Genomic DNA, 20,161 nt, shown 5'->3' with positions numbered 1-20,161 from the left:
AGGCGAAGCTCTGGCCGCACATGCGGCACATGCGATCCGGGTCGTCGAAGCTGCGTTCATTGGTATATGTACATGTGTACGTGTCATGTGTGTAGGGCGACGAGGTAAACGTGGATATACGGATGGGAGAGTTGTATGTATACGTGTAATTTTATTTATTTACCTTGGCTGAAAGGAATCGATGATTTCTTGCTTGATTTTATTGAATTCGTCGTTGTCTAACATCATTAGTGGATCTTCATCCGCTTTGCTGGAATTTGAAATCATTTCGTTTAATATCATCGTTTTGGCATCTAGCCGCAAGCATCACACATTTTATCAAAACACCAGCTGCAAAGCTAAGATATATTACGTTTGCAATTGTCTACTTTAGAAGCATATTTACGACTACGATACTGTGGCAACTGGATTATTAATTACTACGAGCAAGCATCGTCTTGGAAATTCAGTCATCTCTACTATGAAGCCTTTCAATAACATTTTATAGCTCCTGCATTGTAAAGAAAAAAAAAAATTATTCTCAGGATCCGGCAGAAGTGAAACTTCAAAACGGTCTCTCACCGAGTTTGATGACAAAAGAAATTGAATACTTAAAAATGTACGGGTGTAAAGATTTTTATGTTAAACAATTTATTCCACAAACTTAATCGTACTGAACAACTAAATAAGTTTTTTATTCTTTCAAAAAACTTTGACGGAATTTTTCTAAGGTACAAAAAATTTGACGCTATTTATTTTATTTTGTCCAATACCTTTCTATTATACGTGTGCCTGGATAATTCAACATTTTCTAATATTTTGTACATGTTTATTGTAATAATTATCGCTTCGATTCGACAAAGATCCATTTAGAACCCTATATTCCCCCATTTGGGATGTATATATCTCAGTCGGGGAATGGTACACATGCCAGACTGGCTGCAGAGCTAAAGAAGTGGGGTAGCTCATACTGTATATTGTGCATGATGTATGTTATATTTACATCCCGATATCGTAAACGGAGATGGGCTCCAAATATAAGAGAATTATTGTACACCTCCCCGTATACGGCGCGCCTAAAGAAGTCAAACTTGAAAGAATGAACGATAGCTCGCCTAAAGAACAACGAGGGCGACGGCGACGACGGTCCCGTGATCTCGGGCCCCTGGACCACGGCAGCAGGAGGAGGTCTGCGTCGTCGCCTGGGCTACCTCTCGACGCTCGTCTGGTGGGTCCTCTTGACGTGCTTCCTGAGAACCGAGGCCGCGACGTACGACTTTGCGCACTGGGTGCACTTGTGGGCCTTGTCCGCGGCGTGCAGGGCCTTCACGTGGTGCACCAAACTCGTCCTCTGGGCGAAACCTTTGCCGCACACCGAACACCCGTACGGCCGCTCCCCGGTGTGGATCCTCAGGTGGACCCTCAGGTTGTCCAGCTTGGCGAAGCTTTTGCCGCACACGTCGCACTCGGCCGCCTTCTCGCCCCTGTGGGCGCGACCGTGCTGGGCGAGGGCCTTGCGCGACGACAGCTGCACCCCGCACAGGTCGCAGAGGAGCTTGCTGTCGGCCGCGGCGTGACACCTGGCCGCGTGTCTCCGGAGACTGGGCTCGTCGGGCAACAGCCTCGAGCAGCGCGCGCACCCAACGACCGCCGCGCCACACGTCTCCGCGTGGCGGAGCCTCAGGTGAGCCACGAGGTTCCTCTTGTAGCCAAACGTCTTGCCGCAGAGGCCGCACTCGTGAGCGGCGGCGCCTCGGTGCAGGGCCCGGTGCTCCTCGTACTTGGTGCGTTGCATGAAGCCCTTGTCGCAGACGTCGCACCGGTGGGCGTAGTTCCTGGCGTGCCGGCGCAAGTGGACGTCGAGGTTGGACTTTTGGTAGCAGGTGTAGTCGCAGAGGTCGCAGGAGTAGCACTGGCCCGAGCGGAGGTGGAGGGTGCGGCGGTGGCGGGCGAAGCTCAGGGGGTTGCGGAACGACACGGCGCAGAGGTCGCACTCGAAGGGCCGCTCGATGCCGTGGACGGTGCCGAGGTGCTCGGCGAGTTTGCTCATGCTGCCGAAGCTCTGCGGGCAGGCGCTGCAACGGTGCGGCTGGCCCCCACGGCCCCGGGGGGCGATGCTGTAGTAGGAGGACGGCGCTGCCCTGTAACGAGCAATAGGGTTCAATGAGACATTTTTTTTTTTTTTTTTTTTTTTTTTTTTTTTTTTTTTTTCATTCGTTTCCTGGAGTTTTGTGCGATTACAGCCTACGACATCGAGATACACATCTAGGGGAGGTGCGGGGGTTATTTCGGTAGGAGCTCGGGGATGGTGGGTAATATAAAAGTGTACGGGTGATACACTTACAGCCACATCTACGAAATGGTTGATGGAATGCAAAAAAGAGACGTGCTTGGGCGCATACACGTTTTTGCGCAAAAAAAGCAACGGGTGTATATCACATACTGTTTCTTACCTGAGTGCGATGTGAATTATTCATTTTTCTCGGTGCTTCTTGAAATCGAGATGTCTTTATGGGAGCGGCGTGAAAATCTTATACGAATGCAAAGTCGATGCAACAAAAGCAAATGATGAGATTTAAATAGTGATAAAAAAAAAAAAAAAGAAAAAAGAATACGAATGACAATAAAGCTATGCAAGTGATGATAAATCGGCAACGAAGCAAAGAAAATTACGTTCTATGGCAACTATGTAGCAGCAATGAGCATTTCATTCAAACTAATAAATATCACATGTCTATACTTACCTATACTTGTGAAAACAACCTGTGAACAATTAACGGTACAATTTTCATACTTACTATTTGATGGTTGTTGTGGATACAGGCAATTTATATCATTTACATTGAAATAAAAGATACTTCATTGTGTTGCAAGTTTTTTTTAATTTTTAATCAAAATATAAATTTAACTGATCGTCGTTTCAATGCATCTTTACACAGCATATAATATATTAGGTACATCCACGCTCGTAACAAAAACACCGATTCCAATGTGTTTGGTCTCTGTGAACGTGCATTGAAAAAGAAAAATGAATAAAAAATGAAATACTGTGGCTCTTCGATCGTTAGCCATATATTCTTCTGGTGCTTAGTGATATAATTATTATTTACATCAGGTTTGTAACTCTCAACAATATTCGCCTGACCTTTCGTACAATCTTGGTTCATTGTATTCCTGACGGTCAAATCGAAATTACACATAATCGTAGAAAAAGAAAAGAAAAATCAAACAAACGGATCCTAGAGTACTCTACTCGTCGACGACGACACGCTTCTTCGACTTGTCAATCAGATCGGCGATGAAGTAATCGATCGAGATAACCGGGAGCGGTGGTAAGGGTCCGGGGTGCTTGGATTTCCTGTGCGTGATCAATCCAGGCTTCTGAGTGAACGCCTTGCCACATATATCACAGACGTAGGGCCGCTGTCCCGTGTGTATGAGCAAGTGCTGCTTGTGGGTGTTTTGCCGCCTAAACGTCTTTCCGCAAATCTTGCACTGAAATGGTCTGACCCCCGTGTGTATCCGCATGTGCTTTTTCAAGGCATCGTTGCCGCTAAAAGTCTTGCCACAAATCTGGCATACGGCCCGCTCCTTCCTCAGGTGCAGCTGGGCGTGCTGTTCGAGGGACTCCTTGGTAGCCAGGCGTCTCTTGCACTTGTCGCACGAGTAGGGCCTCTGGTTGTGCGCGTGGGCCATGTGTTTCTTCAGGGCGAAGGGGTTGCGGTAGGTCTGGCCGCACACGTCGCAGACGGCCTCGCGGTCCTCCCCGTGGATGCTCTGGACGTGCATGTACATGTCGCTCTTCATCTTGAACTTTTTGCCGCAGGCCTCGCAGGCGAACCGGTAGCCCTCGGTGTGCTTGCGGATCACGTGCTCCCTGAGCGACTGTCGCAACTTGAAAACGCTGTCGCACTTCTCGCAGGTGTACTTGTTCGGCAGTATGCCGTGCACCTCGGCCACGTGGGCGCGGAGTAGCTTGCGCTGTTTGTAGCTTTGGCCGCAGTGCAGGCAGTCAAAGTTGCTTCTATCCCCGCTGTTGAAGTAGCCGTCGTCGAGCTCGTCATCCTCGTAATCGTCGTCGATCGTCTTCGGCTTTTCCGGGGACACCTCGGGCTCCCGACACTGACGCTTGCGTGGTGGTGGTGCCTCGTTGGATTCTCTGCGGTTGTTGGAACGGCACGTCCTCGTCCTCGGGGTCTGGGTTTCTGGAGAGCCGAGCTGCTGTAGTCTCTTGGCGGCGCGGGTTCGCACAGTCGTCTTGAGCCTGAAAAGAAAAGCCAAAACGGGTGGTTAGTCGGGCTGACAAGTGGTCTTTTATCGAAGGGAGAGAGCGATCGTGTAGAAGCTTGAGATACTGACTTTTCGCCGTTCACGGAGATATCGAGTGAGTGCTTTGTTTTCGAGACAAAGATAAGAAATAAGCGACACAACAAGTTATCAAAAATAACCCTTATATTTAGAATCATCTCTTTACATGAAATGCCATTGTACATCCAGTTAACATGTTTGATCGGTACATAACGTTGAAAGATAAATATGAACAACATGATAGCGCTATAGAGTCCCACCTGATAAACCTCACGTGACTATCTCATGTCAAAAACTTAACTGGGATCTCCGCTGAGATTTATTAAAAAATATTTATGCTAAAAAAGATAAATTAAAAATTGATTTTACCGTATTCAAAGTTGTCCCGTTGGTGTTACAATTAGGACAGGACATCGAAAAACACATCTATAAAGGTGTTTTATGTATTATTTTTAAAAATGAAATAAACTTGTTTGATTCTTAGGTGCTTTTTCAGATGAGATAGTCACCTGAGATCTCAGGTGAGATTTATCAGATGGGGTGAGAAAAAAAAATGATTGATTTTTCTTTTTTTTGGTAAAATACTTTACATGATAGGAGAAAAAGGACTGGGGAACAGTTGCGTTGGATTAAAAATAACTTACAACTAATTATCAAGTTACGCTTCACAATGTAAATAAGTCGAATGTAGTGTACTAACTTTGTAGACAAGTTTTTAAAACTCTGATTTCGCTCATTGGTACAAAAAAGCATCAAGTTAAGTTTCTGTCAAAAGTTCATGTTTTTCTGAAATAACGATTGTTAACCAATTACGTAGTAGTTACAAAAAATGGATTTTGGAATTGCAACGTACTTTAGTGAAAGTAAAAAAAAAAACCATTAAAAAAAGTTACAACTAAGAAAAACTAAAAAATTCATAGGGACGATCCTGCCAGCAAACAACTAGTACTGTAACGTAATGACTAAACTGTACACTGTACATTTCCAGCATCGCCGTTATTCTATGACCTTCGTCTCAATGATTTCCTCGTACTCATCCATGTCCTCCTCCAAAAACTCCAACTCGATCTCCTCCTCCTCTTCTTCTTCGTCTTCCTCCTCCTCTTCCTCGTCATCATCCTCGGCCTCGGCGTCTAGATCGTCTAGAGCTTCCTTGATCGCGATGGCCTCGTCCGACTTTTTCTGGCCCTTGCTGGCTAGATACTCCTCGGTAAACTGCTTGACGAGGTCGCCGATCGGCATGACCGGAAGGGGCGGGTGATTGCCAGGGTGTGTCTTTCTATGACAAATCAAGCCTGGTTTCTGGGCAAAAGCCTTGCCGCATATATCGCAGGCAAACGGCCTTTTTCCCGTGTGTATGAGCAAATGCTGCCTGAGTTGAGACCTACGGGCAAATGGCTTGTTGCAGATGACGCACTTGTAGGGCTTGCTGCCCGTGTGGACCGACATGTGTCGCTTGAACGAGTCCTTCTTCGTGAAGGTTTTCCCACACTCCTGGCACACGACCTTTTCCCGCTTCTCGTGCTGCATGACCATGTGCTGGTCGAGATTCTCCTGGCTGACCATCCGCCTGTGGCAGATCTGGCACTCGAACTTGGGCTTGAAGTGGGCCCACTTTTGGTGCACGTACAGGGAGCCCGTGTTCATGCACATTTTGCCGCACACGTCACAACTGATTGGTTTCTCTTTGTGATGGAACCTCACGTGATTCGTGAGGTCGCCCTTGACCTTGAACTGCTTTGAGCACAAGTGGCACTGGTGCTCGTAGCGGTCGGTGTGCTTGCGGATAAAGTGCGACTGGAGCGAGTGCTTGGACCGGCAGACGAAGCCGCAGGCTGCACAAGGAAAGACCACTCCAGCCTGAGCCGTGGACCGCTTGCCATCACCACCAGCAGCAGAGGTCGTGTTGGTTTCGTGCTGGTTGCGCAGGTGGTTGGCAAACTCGGCCTTCTTGTCGGTCCTGTAGTCGCAGACGGTGCAGTTGTAGGTTCCGTTCTCCTGAACGCAGAGCTTGCGCTTGTGCGTCAGGGCGACGTGCTTCTTGAAGGCCACGGGCGAGTCGAAGCTCTCCGAGCAGACCTTGCACTTGAGCGAGCTCGACTTCGACCCCACCTCTTCCTCGCCGTCATCCTCGTCGTTGTCCATTGGTTCTACCAGGAGATCCCCCTCCTCCAGTCCCTCCTCGGTTGCTGCTGATTCTTCCTCCTCGACCGAGGACTTGGCGACCTGTTCGAACCTCACTTGGTCGCCTTCCATTTTTATCTGAAACAGTTTACCGAATTGCGGCTCGGTTGGCGGTGCCTTTTCTTCCGGCTTCTTGACTCTCGTTGACCGCCTCTTCTCCGTCTGGCCGTTCAGGAGGACGTTGCTACTGGATAAGCGGGTCGAGCGAGCCGGGACCGGTTCCTCGGTGCGGTCCTCGTCGCTGTGATCGCTAGGCACTTGCTGGTGCTCGTCGTCGTCGTCGTCGTCGTTATTGTCGACCTCGTCGATGATACCCTCCTCCGTCAATTCAGGGATGATCTCTTCCTTGATCGGTTCGTCCTCTTCCGGGACGAAGGCGTAGTAGGGCTTGCCGTCGAACTCGAGGAGCTGCCACTTGCGCATCACCAGAGTCTCGCGCTCGAAGATGAAGATGCCCCGGTGGGAGGAGCGCTTCGCCGGATCGATGGACCTGAAACAGCAGCGGCACGGCTGTGTTAAAGCGATCTGGATTGGCATGGGTGTAGTAGCGCGAGATTAAAACGGAAAAGGAAAAATTCAATTTAACTCTGTTCGTGTGAGCACGCTTTTTTGCATTCTCATGCGATTGATGATCTCAAGGATTCTCGTCTGCGTTTTTTGCACGGCTTAGTTTTTTTTTTTACAACAGTCGACAATGAGCATACGAAAGGAAATCGTTTGAATGGTTTTTCTCCAGTGTTTATTAGTGTGACTTGGTGATGAAATAGAAAGAGAAAAAAAGGAACAAATAGGTTTTCCTGAAATAAAATTTTCACACTGTTAACTACACTTGTGAAAAACGAAAGTTCATGTAATCAAGGTCTGATTTAATTTAAAATGGAACTTTAATACTTACCACACGGTGTATATTGTCTCGTGAAGTAAAACAACGTGACAAGGTGTGTTTAACCAGTAATTTTATTTTTTATTTTTTTATTTTATTTATGTATTTTTTATTTTTTTACAAACGTTTATTACGAAAATGATAGAAAAACTCCATCCATCCGAATAAGATAAAAGCGATATTTGGAGTCAAAGTATTTACATTTTCTATTTTACGTCACAAATGATTTCACACATGTACATTACTACTATTATTATTATTATTTTTTTTTTTTCGTAGCACAAGTATACGTCAAGTCGCAGTTTAAAACAATTTAAAAAAAAAAGGCAAAATATAAAATCAAATCAAATTAGGCAAATGGTATCAGTACTTAACCAAGACTTAATATCTAATTCACATGGGTTGCTTTACACTCAACTTTGCTGCAAGAATCCAATTCAACATTAGAACTATAAAATAATTAAATCAATTTTCCTCGAAAATCTTTTTGAAACATTTCCTACTAAGCCTAAAAATTCACTCAATGTTCTTATTCTGTATCATTGAAAGTTCGGTTGCACATTTTATCCTTAAAAATGCGTCACTTGTCGCAGGTGGCGAGTCGGTTGGTCATGGTGCTATGATTAATGCGTTCTTCGATGCCGGGTCGTAGAAAAATTAGGTGTCAATCGCACGATGTGTATCTTCGTGGCAAAATAAAACGGCAAACTTTTGAATCGTCCTTTGCTTTTTGACAGCCAAGCCAACAATGTCATTCGATGGATACGACGGGAGGACGACTCGTGGAAGAACGCCACGAGCATTGCAGCAGCTCGTTTAATCAAAGACCGTTTCCTCCTCTACCACCTGCTCCTCTAGTCATTCTTCCTCCTCCACCGGCTGTGGGATTTCGTTGAGATAGCTGTCGATGTAGACCACTGGCAGGGGCGGATGTGACCCAGGGTGGGATTTTCTATGGCAGATCAGTCCAGGCTTCTGAGTGAACGCTTTACCACAAATGTCACAGACATAAGGCCTCTTGCCCGTGTGTATGAGCAAGTGCTGCCGATAAACGGCCCTCCGGGCGAACGCCTTGCCACAGAGTTGGCAGGTGTGCGGCCTCTCGCCAGTGTGGGTCATCAGGTGCTGTTTGAGCTTGCTGGGCTGGGTGAAGACCTTACCGCAGAGCTCGCACTGGTACTTGTTCCTCTGCTCGTGCTGCCTGAGTATGTGATCGTCGAGATTCTCCTGGGTGACCATGCGCCTGTGGCATATGTGGCACTCGAACTCGGGCAGGTAGTGCTCGCGCTTCTGGTGGACGTGCAGGGCGTTCGAATTGTAGCATATCTTGCCACAAACGTCGCAGACCGCGGGAATGCGTATGTGCTGGAAGCGCACGTGCGAGCTAAGGTCGACCTTGGTCTTGAACTTCTTGCCGCAGGTCTCGCACGGGTACTTCGGCTCAGTCGAGTGTTTGCGCTCCACGTGCATCAGCATCTTTCGTTTGTCGTTGGTCTTGAAGTCGCACTGCTCGCACATCGTTTCGGGAGCTGGCTGCTTGCGCTGCCTCTCGGGCGTCGGCTGAATGAAGCCCGGGTGCTTTCGTCGCGTGTGAGCGTTGAGGGTGGCCCGGTGGGACGACGTAAACTCGCAGTAGATGCAAGCGTGGGCCAACTCGAGATTCCCCGTGCCACGCTGGGCCTCCAACTGGAGACGCTGCTCGAGCGTTTCCTGCCAAGCCTGGGCGTGCTTGCGCGTTATGTGCAGGTTCATCGATGAGCGGATGTCACTCTCAAAGTCGCAGTACGGGCAGCCATACTGCTTCAACAAGACCCTCGCCTCTTCCTGCACCTCTTCTTCTTCTTCTCCTTCCTCTTCGTCTTCTCCGTCCTCCATCCCAGCGGGGGCAAAGTCTTCCAACTCATCGAGAGCCTCGTCGGCGTGTTGTTGCTCCTGGTTGTTCTCCTGAGCCTCCAGGTGTTGTTGCTGATTCTCGTGCATCAATTCGATTTCCAGCATCGCCTGGACCTCCTCCTTCGTGGGATCTATCTCCTCGTAGGTGATGGACCCTTGATCCTCGGGCACCACGGACTCCACTATCCCGGTTTCTTGCACGTCCTCCTGCTCATCCGCAACCCCCTCCGGCATTTCCTCTTGCTCCTCCTGTCCCTCGTCGCGCAACACCACCTGTTCATCCTCCAACTCGTCGTACGCATCGTCTTGCAGTACCATCTGCTCTTCACCCTCCTCAGGCGCCTCGTCTTGCAATATCACCTGCTCGTCCAGTTCATCGAATTCCTCCTTTTCTCTCACCATTTCCATCTCTTCCACTTCCTCCTTAGCCTCCTTTTCCTCCATCAATTCTGGCTCCTCCTCCTTATGCACCCACCTCTCCTCGATATTCTCGTGGGGAGATCTCTTTTCCATCACGTGCTTGCTCTCGATCGTGAAGGAGGTCGAAGGCGTGCGCACCTCGACCGACTTGTTTTCCACGCCCGGGTGCTTGATCGTCGCGTGCAGGATCATCGTGGGTTTTTCGCTGGTCCGGAAATTGCAGTAACGGCACTTGTATTGCCTCGTGCCGTTGACATACGAGAACCCAAGTGAATTGTTTTTTTTTCGCGAGGCGACCAGCTTGAGCCTGCTGTTGCTGGAATTGGTGAGGACCGATTTGCCGGAGGATTTTTCCGGATGCGTCGAGTCCATGTGGTTGGTGAGCATCTGCTTCTGGGTGAAGTAGATCTCGCAGATCTTGCACACGTAGACGGCTTTATTGTCGGACGGGTCCGACATGTCTTGGGGCTCGAAGCTGTTGCTGCGGCCGTCGATCGAAACCTCCTCGAAGTCGCTCTCGTCGAGGCCGTTGGCGGACTCGGGCTCCAAGTGCGGGATTATGCTCGTTTTCGGGACGATGGCCTCGTAGTGGTTGCCCTCGTTGTCTATCACGATCTTCTTGTTGCCGTCCGTGGTGCGCTTGCTCGAGATCCGTCGGCGTTTTCTCCTGGAAAAAAGAGAAAAAGATCGTTAGCGTCGTGGTTCACGGGAGACGGGCCGGGCAGCCGTCACGTGCTCTGTTTATCATCACTGATCATTGTGCTATTGTGTTGTCGATTAGGTCTAGCTGAAATGTGACGTTCGGGAGCAAAGAGGAGAAGGGTCGAATAAAACATGAGAGGGGCCTTTTTTTTTTCTTTTTTTTTTTTTTTTTTCCCTTCTTTTATTAATTCACCATCGGTTTACAGCGCCGTGTCTTTGGTGAAAGTATCATCAAAGATACTTTCGTCAAATCGCACTATAACGAGCAGATTCACGAGCAAAACGGATACAGTTTCTATTTTCACTTAAACTAAAATCTCGTACGAGGAAGGAGTAAAACTTTTGACAACACTCGTTACAATGTTTTATTTGCACATGTTTCTACATTATTTACAAAAATGTGTACGAGCTTGTCTATAGCTTTTTCACGGTTTGTTAAAATCTATGGTCTTACAGTCATTCCAATGGACACATTTCATTGTAAGCTTGAATTTGTAAAAAATGTTTTTAATAAATATGACAGACAAAAAAATATTATATGCCAACAAAAAGAAATCTTTTCCTTTTTACTTATGTCGATTTGTTACTCGTTACATACTCAACGAATAAGAATCAATTTTTTGTTCTTATGAATCATTGCATAGGACAAGAGAAAATCAATTTATTCTTAGGGATGATTTCTCACTGGATCTAGAGGTTGTATGCGATGTTCAAAATGAGTATTCAATTTTACATGCACAAGGGGGTTAATTGCCACATTATCTGTCGACTTTCATCGGGGCTTCCTAGTTTTGAACCATTATTAGGTACTACAATGCGTACATTACTCTGAAGGACCATTACAATTTTCATTATACTTAAAAATGTACTCGATACAGAATAAAATTCAAAACAGAGCTCACGATATTTGTTTTAAAAACTGCTTACAAAACTATACAAATTGCTAAAAGAAGCAGATAACTGAAGAAATAAGTTCGCTTGGAAACTCAATCATTCTACTGATTAAAATCAACCTTCTTCTTCCTCCTCGTCGTCGTCAAGCGTCGAGAGCACGTGTTCAATGGTAACTCTCGGCAGAGGCGGGTGCGACCCCGGATGAGATTTCCTGTGACTAATCAAGCCTGTCTTTTGCGTGAACGCTTTGCCACAAATGTCGCAATCGTAAGGCCTCTTTCCGGTGTGTATGAGCAAGTGCTGTCTCAGACCGTTCCTCCGACCAAAGGCCTTGCCGCAAATTTTGCAAGAGTGTGGCTTGACGCCCGTATGGACCCTCTTGTGTATCTTGAGCCGTGCCTTTTTAGTAAAAGTCTTGCCGCACTCATCGCACGTGGCCTCTTGCCTCTGCTCGTGCTGCTTTAGGACGTGCTCGTCGAGATTGGCTTGGCTGACCATCCGCCTGTGGCATATGTGGCACTCAAAGTCGGGCTTGTAGTGGGCAAATTTTTGATGCAGGTACAAAAGATTGCTGTTTCTGCACACTTTGCCACACACGTCGCAAATGATTGCCTGCTCGCGGTGCTGGAAACGTATGTGGTTCGTCAAATCGGCCTTGACCTTGTACTTTTTCCCGCAGGTCAAGCACTCGTGGTTGTACTCCTCGCAGTGCTTGCGCATAAAGTGAACCTTGAGCGAGTGCTTGTTCTTGCTCACGTAGTCGCAGTGCTCGCAAGGAAAGCCATTCTGTTTCTTGACGACAACTTCGAGCCCACTTTCATCGGGCTTGTGCTTTCGCTTTATGTGCTGGTTAAGCTGGCTCTTGGCCCAGGTGGAAAAATCACAGTGGTCGCAAAAGTAAACCCTGCCCTCTTCTGCATTGGGAGGCGCACTGTGCTGTTTTTTGTGCCACTCCATGAGCTTGGCGTTCATGCACTTGAACTCGCACTGGTCGCAGTTGTGGGAGGCGTTGGGATCGAGTTTGGCCGCCTCCCGCCTCGGCTTGTTATGCTTGATGGAAATGTGTCGCTGCAGACCCATCTTCGAATTAGTTTCGTAGACGCACATGTTGCAACTGTACATACCTTGGTCGTTGGCCTTGTGCTCGTGCCCCTTCAGATGAAGCTGCATCATTTTCCGACATTTGGACTTGAAGTCGCAACGATGGCAATCGTACTCGGTGACCGGCACCTCCTTGATCGGCGGCTTGCCGCTCGCGTGCTCGCGAGTATTGTGAGCATTGATACTTATGACAGTCGCCGCCACGAAGGTGCAGTACTGGCACGCGTAGCCCGTGTGATTTTGCAGACCGATACCACGCCTATGCGACCTTCGGCTCTGTACTTGCTGCTGGGACTTGCTAGACCCCTCCTCCTGTTCCTTATGCTGCTGCGGCTCTATCTCTTTCTCCCTCTGCTCGGCTTCCGTCTCTTCTCTTGGTTCCTGCTCCGACACGTCGACAATCGGCTTTTCCCTCAAAGATTCTATCTTAGCTACGCGGATTCTCCCGGGCCTAACCGGCTCTGTGGCTTTTTCATCCGAGTCGTCCACCTTCCGCTTGTTCATCCTGATGCCGTGCTTGCGAAGCATGTGGGACTCCAAGTCTTGACGGCGCACGGTCGTGTAGAGGCAAATGTTGCAGGCAAACTCGACGACGTTGCCGCCGCCGCCGCTGCTGCTTCTTCTCTGGCTCTTATTTAGGAGGGACTTTTGCCACTCCTCCCGGTGTTTTCGTTTGATGTGCGAGTGGTAGGTCGACCCGATAGCCGAACGGTACGGACAATACGGACAGATCCTCACACCCGCCGTCTTTTCCTTCTGCGTGAGGGTGTCGACCAACTCGACCTCGTTGCTTTCCACCTCCACCACGTTATCAAACTCCTCGATCGACTCGATCGGCCAAGTCGACTCGTCCTCCACGTCGCTTCCATCTATCTCGCCCTTGGCCTCCACCTTGTGGGGATGCTGGTTCGTCACGTGGGATATCACGACCGAGCGAATGACCGACCGGAAATCGCAATTGTTGCACAAGTATCGGCCATCTGTGTCCTTCTTAAAGCCGTCAAAGCTCAAACCCTCGATCAGCGGTACTATCGTAGTATGGGCTCTTTGTTGTTGCTGCTGCTTCTTTCTGATGGTGCCCTCGATCGTAATGGTTCGCTGGCGTTGATTGTTGTTGAGCTTTTTCGCAGGAGACGGTTTTTTTGGTTGCGACGAGGTGCCTACCTCTTTGATGATGGTCATGGATTTTTTGTGAATTTTCTTCTCGTGATCGGCGAGGTTCTGCTCGTCCGGGAACACCATTTTGCACGGCTGGCAAATGTACACGGTTTTCAGGTCATTGAGCTTGGTCTTGCGTTTAATCGCAATCCTCGTGGACGACTTTCTCGTCGAAACCGGCAGGTATTTGACAACGACTCCTGGTTTGAAGGGACTTTTCTGACGTTGGATGCTCTCGAAGATTTTCTGGTTGACGAAGATTTTTTTGCTTGTCGACGCTGATGACGGTTGTCTGAAAATAAAAGAAAAATCGGTGGTTAGTGCCGGGGCCTTTTGTTGCGGACCAAAACCGTACAGCATCGATTTTTTATGACACGAGTCGACGTGGGTATCGGGTAACTTATAAAAAAAAATCATTTATCAATACATGAGTCAAAATTAATTTTGCGTCAATTGGTAATTCAACATCGACGCACGACTTTTAGGATCGACACTGCGTGGTTAGCTGTGGTAAATAAGAATGCTATTTGTCTTGCATACCCGAGTCTATAAAGTGTGTCCCTGGACTGGTCAACAGACAATATAAGCATGATCGGCTGTTTCTTAGAAGTACGCTGGGGCGCAGATAAATAAGGGAGGAGAGGTGCAAATGATAAACAAACAAAAAAAACGTTCAAATGAACTGAACAATTTTATTTCGACACAACGTCACTTGCTCTCTTGAGCCTTTTTTTTTTTTTTTTTACATCAGTCCGTATACTCTACAGTTGCTGAAGTATGAAAATTGCATATTAAATTTTTTTTTTTTTTCATACATCGACACCGGAAAAAAACCATGTTCATTATAATAAAAAAAAAAAAAAAAGATTAATTGTAGAATTCCACGTAAATGATCGTATTAAATACCCTTTGTTAACATCACATACCAAGTATTATAAAATTACGGAAGAGCGATTGAGAAGGAAAAATCCTTTGAGGATGAAATGTTGTTTTCAAACTCAAGTTCCAACTTAGCAAAAACAAAACAAAAAGAAAAAAATACACATTGTATAGAATTGAAAAAAAAAAAAAAGCGCATCTACGTATCGTCAAGCGTCGAGAGCACGTGGTCGATGGTAACTCTCGGCAGAGGCGGGTGCGACCCCGGATGAGATTTCCTGTGACTAATCAGCCCTGGTTTCTGAACAAACGCCTTGCCACAGATGTCGCAGAGGTAAGGCTTCTTTCCGGTGTGTATGAGCAAGTGCTGCCGGAGGGCCGTCGTCCTGCTGAAGGACTTGCCGCATATCTTGCACGGGTACGGCTTGTCACCCGTGTGCACCCTCATGTGTATCTTCAGGCGGCTCTGCCGCGTGAATATCTTGCCGCACTCGTGGCACACAGCGTCCTTGCGCTGCTCGTGCTGGCTGACGATGTGCTCGTCGAGGTTGGCTTGGCTGACCATCCGCCTGTGGCATATGTGGCACTCAAAGTCGGGCTTGTAGTGGGCAAATTTTTGATGGACGTAGAGCGAGTTGCTGTTACCGCACACTTTGCCACACACGTCGCAAATGATTGCCTGCTCGCGGTGCTGGAAACGTATGTGGTTCGTCAAGTCGCTCCGGATCTTGTACTTTTTCCCGCAGGTCTCGCATTCGTGCGAGTAATCCTCGCTGTGCTTGCGCAACACGTGGATCTTCATCTCGTACTTGCTCTTGTTCGTGTAGCTGCACTGCTCGCACTTGTGGATGCTCGGCTTCTTCTCGACCGTCGCCTCTTCACCTTCTATCCGGTGCTTTTTGTTGATGTGCAGGAACAGGGCGCTCTTGGATCGCGCCTTGAACCCGCACTCGTTGCAAGAGAACTTGGCCACCGGGATCGGCTGGCCGTCCTTGTGCCTGCGCCTGTGCGAGTACATGGTACGCCGGTTCGAGCACTTGTAGTCGCAGATCTCGCACTTGTACGTGGGCTCGGCAGCCCCGCCGAACGGCTTGTGCTTGCGCGTCATGTGGCTGTGCAGGCCCGCCCGAGTGGGACACTCGAAGCTGCACGTCTGACAGGCGAACATCGTTTGGTTCTTGGGATCGCAGCTGTGGAAGTCAAAGTCGACCTGGTTGTCGGACGAAAAGCCGCACTTGGTGCACTCCAGCTGCAAGGACTCGTGGTCGTTGTCGTCCGAGTCGTCCTCCGTTTTCACTTGTTTCTGATGAAACTCGGAGTAGTGGCTGACCATAGCGTCGCGATTGTCCGTGCCGAACAGGCACGACGGACACTTGTAGGTCGACTCCACGTTATCATGTTGTGGGGCTCGCTGGGCGACCTTGACCACATTTTTTCCCAAGTGCAACGATCGCTCGACCGGTTGATTCAACTGCTGTTTCAGGGGAGTGTGGGTGGCTTGGTGGCACTTGAGCCTTTGCTCCGTGGCGAAGACCAGCTTGCACATTGTACACTTGAAGAGGTTCCTCGTGACTTTTATCTCACCCTTGGGCTTGAACGGCAACAGGGTGTAACTCGTTTTGCCGTCCGCGTAGCTCAACTTGTAGAGCGTCATTGAGGGCTTCGTTGCGTTCGGCTTACTGCTGCACCTTAAACACAAACAAGACCGACAATTAGTCGAAAGTCTCCTGCTTGGTGTCGGGAGTACTGGCCCAAGCGCTACTTACTCTTCGGATTTTTTTTTTTTTTTCTTTCTTTTGTTACGTTTGGGTAAGGGATCATTTTATTGGATCGAGTTGCAGGTTTTGCACTCGTCGAGGCTTACGCGAACAAGGAACAAAACCTCGCTCGGGACGAAAATCGAGAATAAAATTACAATTGAATTTTAGCGCATTTGGTAGCTGGAAGATCCAAAATAATAAACAAACCTTGGTTTTTTTTTCAAATCGTATGTTGAACAAAAATTATTTTCTTCGATAACACGTTGCAAAGGGATACTTGGGACGCTTACAAAAAAAAACGTACAACTCAAATTTTATGGTTTTTTTTTTTCTTTTTACTTTTTATTCGATTTTTCATTACATGTATAATGATACAAATAAGTCGATGACAACTTTGAATTTAAGAAGAAACAATTTTTATAATAAGGTACACATTGTAACAAAAATATAACTTTTGCTGTAGAAAAACTACATTACTTGACGAAAATTAATTAAGAAATCCTTCAATTCGTTTGAAGATTACATTGGCGTACAAACAAACAAAAAAAGAAAAAGAATGTATTGAATAAGTTATTTGTTTGACAACAAATTTTAGTCATAAAATGTCTTGAAAGATCGTTTAAGACTTTGAAATTTTATATGTAAAGGTGGTATGTTTTTTTTAGATACAAACAACTTCACATGTTACATAACATAGTTGTTAGCTTATTCAACCGATATGATACAACAAAAAGTAAGCAAATTCGTATTGATTTGTTGTATTGCAAGACAAATACATCGTATTAATTGGCAAAGCGTCCCCCTCTTACCTGAATCCCGCGTAAAGCTAGCGAAATAATTTGAAACGTTACAGTGCTGTTACAAGATAACAATAAGCTAATCTTAAACGTAAAAGGGAAAATAAAAATAGTGTTAACTCGATAGAAAAAAAAAAAAAAAAAAATTTATAAACAAACTCGTTTGAATACATTGAAAGTTCAAAGAAACATACAGTTATAGCGTTGATAGGTTAAAAAAAAAAAATTAATGTTATTCCGATTGAAATGATAAATGTATAAATAAAGTCTACCTGATCGACAAATAGCTACGTGTACACAATCCTCCGATCCTGCAAAGTGTTTTCAACACACTAATAAAAAAATGTATGAAAAACCGGCGAGTAATTAGTCGGCCTGACATTAGCATTGGTCGAGGTGTAATTAGCTGGTGTGACATGCGCATTATCTTGCGTTTGCGTGTTTGCATAGGCATTTGGTTCAACGGCACTCTCGTTGCTCGGTGTGTAAATCACCGGCGTTACGTTGACGTCGGCGGATGCAAAATCAGCTGGTGTGACGTTAGGCTGTGTGTAATTTGCTGCTGTGACATCGGAGTTGGTTGGCGTGTAGTCGACTGCCGTGGCATTGGCGATGGCCACTGGGTAAGGGTTTGCTGTAACGTTGGCATTGGCCTGTGGGTAATTGGATGGCATGACGTGATCGTTGGCGGGTGTACTTTGAGCTGGCACGAGATTATCGTTGACTGGTTCGACGGTGACGTTGGCCAAAGCAACGGCGTCACTAGCCGGTGGCTTCGAGCGCCTGGTCCTTTTTTTAGGAATGTGCACCTCGTTGGTCTCCTGGAGCTCGTTAACCTTCGTCTCGATGTCCCCAAAGATGTTTGTGAGCATCACCGGCGGTGGCGGTTTGCCCGCGTCGGGATGTTTCTTCTTCCAATGTAGCATCATGGACGAGCGTTGGGTGAAACTGTAGCCGCACACGTTGCACAAGTACGGCTTGACCTTGGCGTGCGTGAGGTAATGGATCCTGTAGGTGGACATGCACACGAAGGACTTGTTGCATATGTGACACTCTACGGACTTTTCGATTCTGTGGACGCGTTTTTTGTGCCGCGTCACGTAGTACTTTTTCGTAAACTTGAGGTCGCACTCGTCGCAGCTGTACTGATCCTTGTGCTTCTTCACGTGGGCAGCCAATGCCTTCTCGGTGAGGAGCTTCTGATTGCAAATCGGGCATCGGTAGTTGTAGGTGTTTACGTGAACGACCCTCCGATGCTTGACCAAAGAGTCCTTGCTCGTGTACATGCGGCCGCATATGTCGCACATGTGCTGGGAATCGCTGTGCGTGCCCAAGTGGAATTTAATGTCGTTCTTCACTTTGAAGCGCTTCTTGCAAATGTCGCACTCGAAGGGCGCCTCGTCGGTGTGCTTGCGGATCAGGTGGACCTTCAGGTAATACTTGGACTTTGCCCTGTAGTCGCATTTGTCGCAACACCACAGGTAATCACTGCTGTTCTCGCGATGCGAGTTTATGTGCTCGCTCAACAAGTATTTCGACTTGTAGATCTTGCCGCAGTAGTCGCAGTGGTATAGAGCGGGTGGAAAGTGCCACGTGGCTATGTGGCGCTTGACTTGCTGGTAAAGGACAAACACCTGCCGGCAAACGATGCAGGCAAAGTGACCGCTGTCCAATTTTTTCCAAGGAACGGGACCCGACAGCTGCACCGACCCCGACCTCGCAGTTATGATCGTGTTGGGCTCCAACATCTTGGACAGCGATCTGTTGCCTTTTTTGGTCTTTTTGTCTTTTGCCGGTGTCTTGGATTTTTTGTCTTTAACCGGAGAAGATTCCGACTTTATGATCAATTTGGTCTTTTTAGTCGGAGACAATTTGGACTTTTTAGTCGGAGACGATTTGGACTTTTTAGTTGGAGGCGCTTTGGATTTCTTGCTCGACTTGGGCGTTGTGGTTTTCGACGTTGTTTTGATCGATTTTTTAGTCGGAGTGGGTTTGAATTTTTTACTCGGGGGTGGCTTCGGGGTCGATGTGGACCTGTTGTTGTTGTTGTTGTTGTTGTTGTTGTTGTTGTTGGCAGAAGCTTTCATTGTGATTTCTAAAGGTTCGGAGGATTTTCTCTTTAGGCCGAGTTTGCCAAGTATTTTGGACTTATCGAGCGATATCTCTTTGTCCTGAGAACTTATGTATAAATCTGATGCCCTTCTCACGTTAACCCTGGAGAGGATGTCATGCTTCTTAGACCAACGTTTAACTTTCCTAAAACACAAACCAAATTCGTTAGTTGGAAAGGTTTGACTAGACGATTTTCCTTACTTTACTATTATTTTTATTCAACGAGATATAGATACGTAAATGCTACAAATAACTGTGTGGATCGCTATAGTATTGAGGGGGGAGGGGGGGCTAACGAGAACTATAGTTTTTTCTTTCTTTTTTTTATTCAATTTTTTTAATTTACATAATTAACGGAAAACAATAGTTGGGTATAAGCATCTAGAGCGTGTGATCATCATTTGTACCGTTAAAATGATGAAAAATATCGTAACATTTGTCATGTCGAGCACCAAGAAAAAGCACAGTGAAAGTATGATTTCGGTTCTTCAAATACCTGACTCACAGACCTACACATACACACACGCACACACATTGAGAGAGGGATAGAGATATTTATATTGAATGTAAGTGAAGAAGGACGTGTTTCGTGGTGGGCAAAGCTATCGACCTGAAACAAAAATCATGATATCGTTAGTTGGCGTAGCAATGGATACTATCGTGTCCAAAAGGAAGCAATGAATCCAACTCACGACGAGCCAAAACGTTGCCGTACTGATCAAAGTAGTGGTGTATCTCGATGGGTGGCGGGGACGGCAGGCCCTTGTGCTTGCTCTTCCAGTGGATCATGAGGGCCGATCGCTGGGAGTACTTGAGCTTGCAGATCCTGCACACGTACGGCTTGATGCCGCTGTGCGAGAGCGCGTGGATCTTCATGGTCATGATGAGGGCGAAGGCTTTGCCGCACTCGGGACACGCGTAGGGCCGCTCGCCCGTGTGGACGCGCTCGTGCTTCTTCAGGTGGTCCTTGCTCGACAAGAACTTGCCGCAAGTGTCGCACGGGTAGCCCGTCGTGTCGTTGAATTGGCTCAACAACTTGCACTTGGCCTCCCTCTGGTGCTCGTCCTCGTGAGCCCACAGCGACTTTTGCG

General features: G+C 47.3%; 2 protein-coding genes across 2 annotated transcripts in view; both read right to left on the bottom strand.

The window, feature by feature from the left end:
- Window positions 1-4,431: 4,431 nt before the first annotated feature.
- Window positions 4,432-20,161, bottom strand: part of LOC106639656 (uncharacterized) — a 49,126-nt gene continuing 33,396 nt past the window's right edge. The window contains exons 5-6 of the mRNA XM_089596845.1: window positions 8,214-10,334; window positions 4,432-6,961 (exon numbers count right to left, since the gene is read on the bottom strand). Coding sequence (XP_089452971.1) covers window positions 5,284-6,961; window positions 8,214-10,334 — 3,799 coding nt within the window. The 3' untranslated portion in view covers window positions 4,432-5,283. The remainder of the gene's footprint in view (window positions 6,962-8,213; window positions 10,335-20,161) is intronic.
- On the bottom strand, window positions 14,413-17,293 carry LOC149373503 (uncharacterized). Its single transcript, XM_089597030.1, has 2 exons — window positions 17,231-17,293; window positions 14,413-16,089 (listed from the first exon to the last, which is right to left on the bottom strand). The coding sequence occupies exon 2, from the start codon at window positions 16,053-16,055 to the stop codon at window positions 14,601-14,603; it is 1,455 nt and encodes a 484-aa protein (XP_089453156.1). The 5' UTR covers window positions 16,056-16,089; window positions 17,231-17,293; the 3' UTR covers window positions 14,413-14,600.

This window comes from Copidosoma floridanum, unplaced genomic scaffold (genome assembly GCF_036245765.1).
Source record: "Copidosoma floridanum isolate Cflo_tuat_1 unplaced genomic scaffold, Cflo_Japanese_pri ptg000030l, whole genome shotgun sequence".
NCBI classification, from domain to species: Eukaryota; Metazoa; Arthropoda; class Insecta; order Hymenoptera; family Encyrtidae; genus Copidosoma; species Copidosoma floridanum.
The sequence above is the reverse complement of the archived record's forward strand: the minus strand, read 5'-3'. Positions and strand labels throughout refer to the sequence as shown.

Coding starts and splice junctions, on each gene's coding strand:
- LOC149373503 (XM_089597030.1), bottom strand. CDS start 16,055: ATGACGCTCTACAAGTTGAGCTACGCGGACGGCAAAACGAGTTACACC.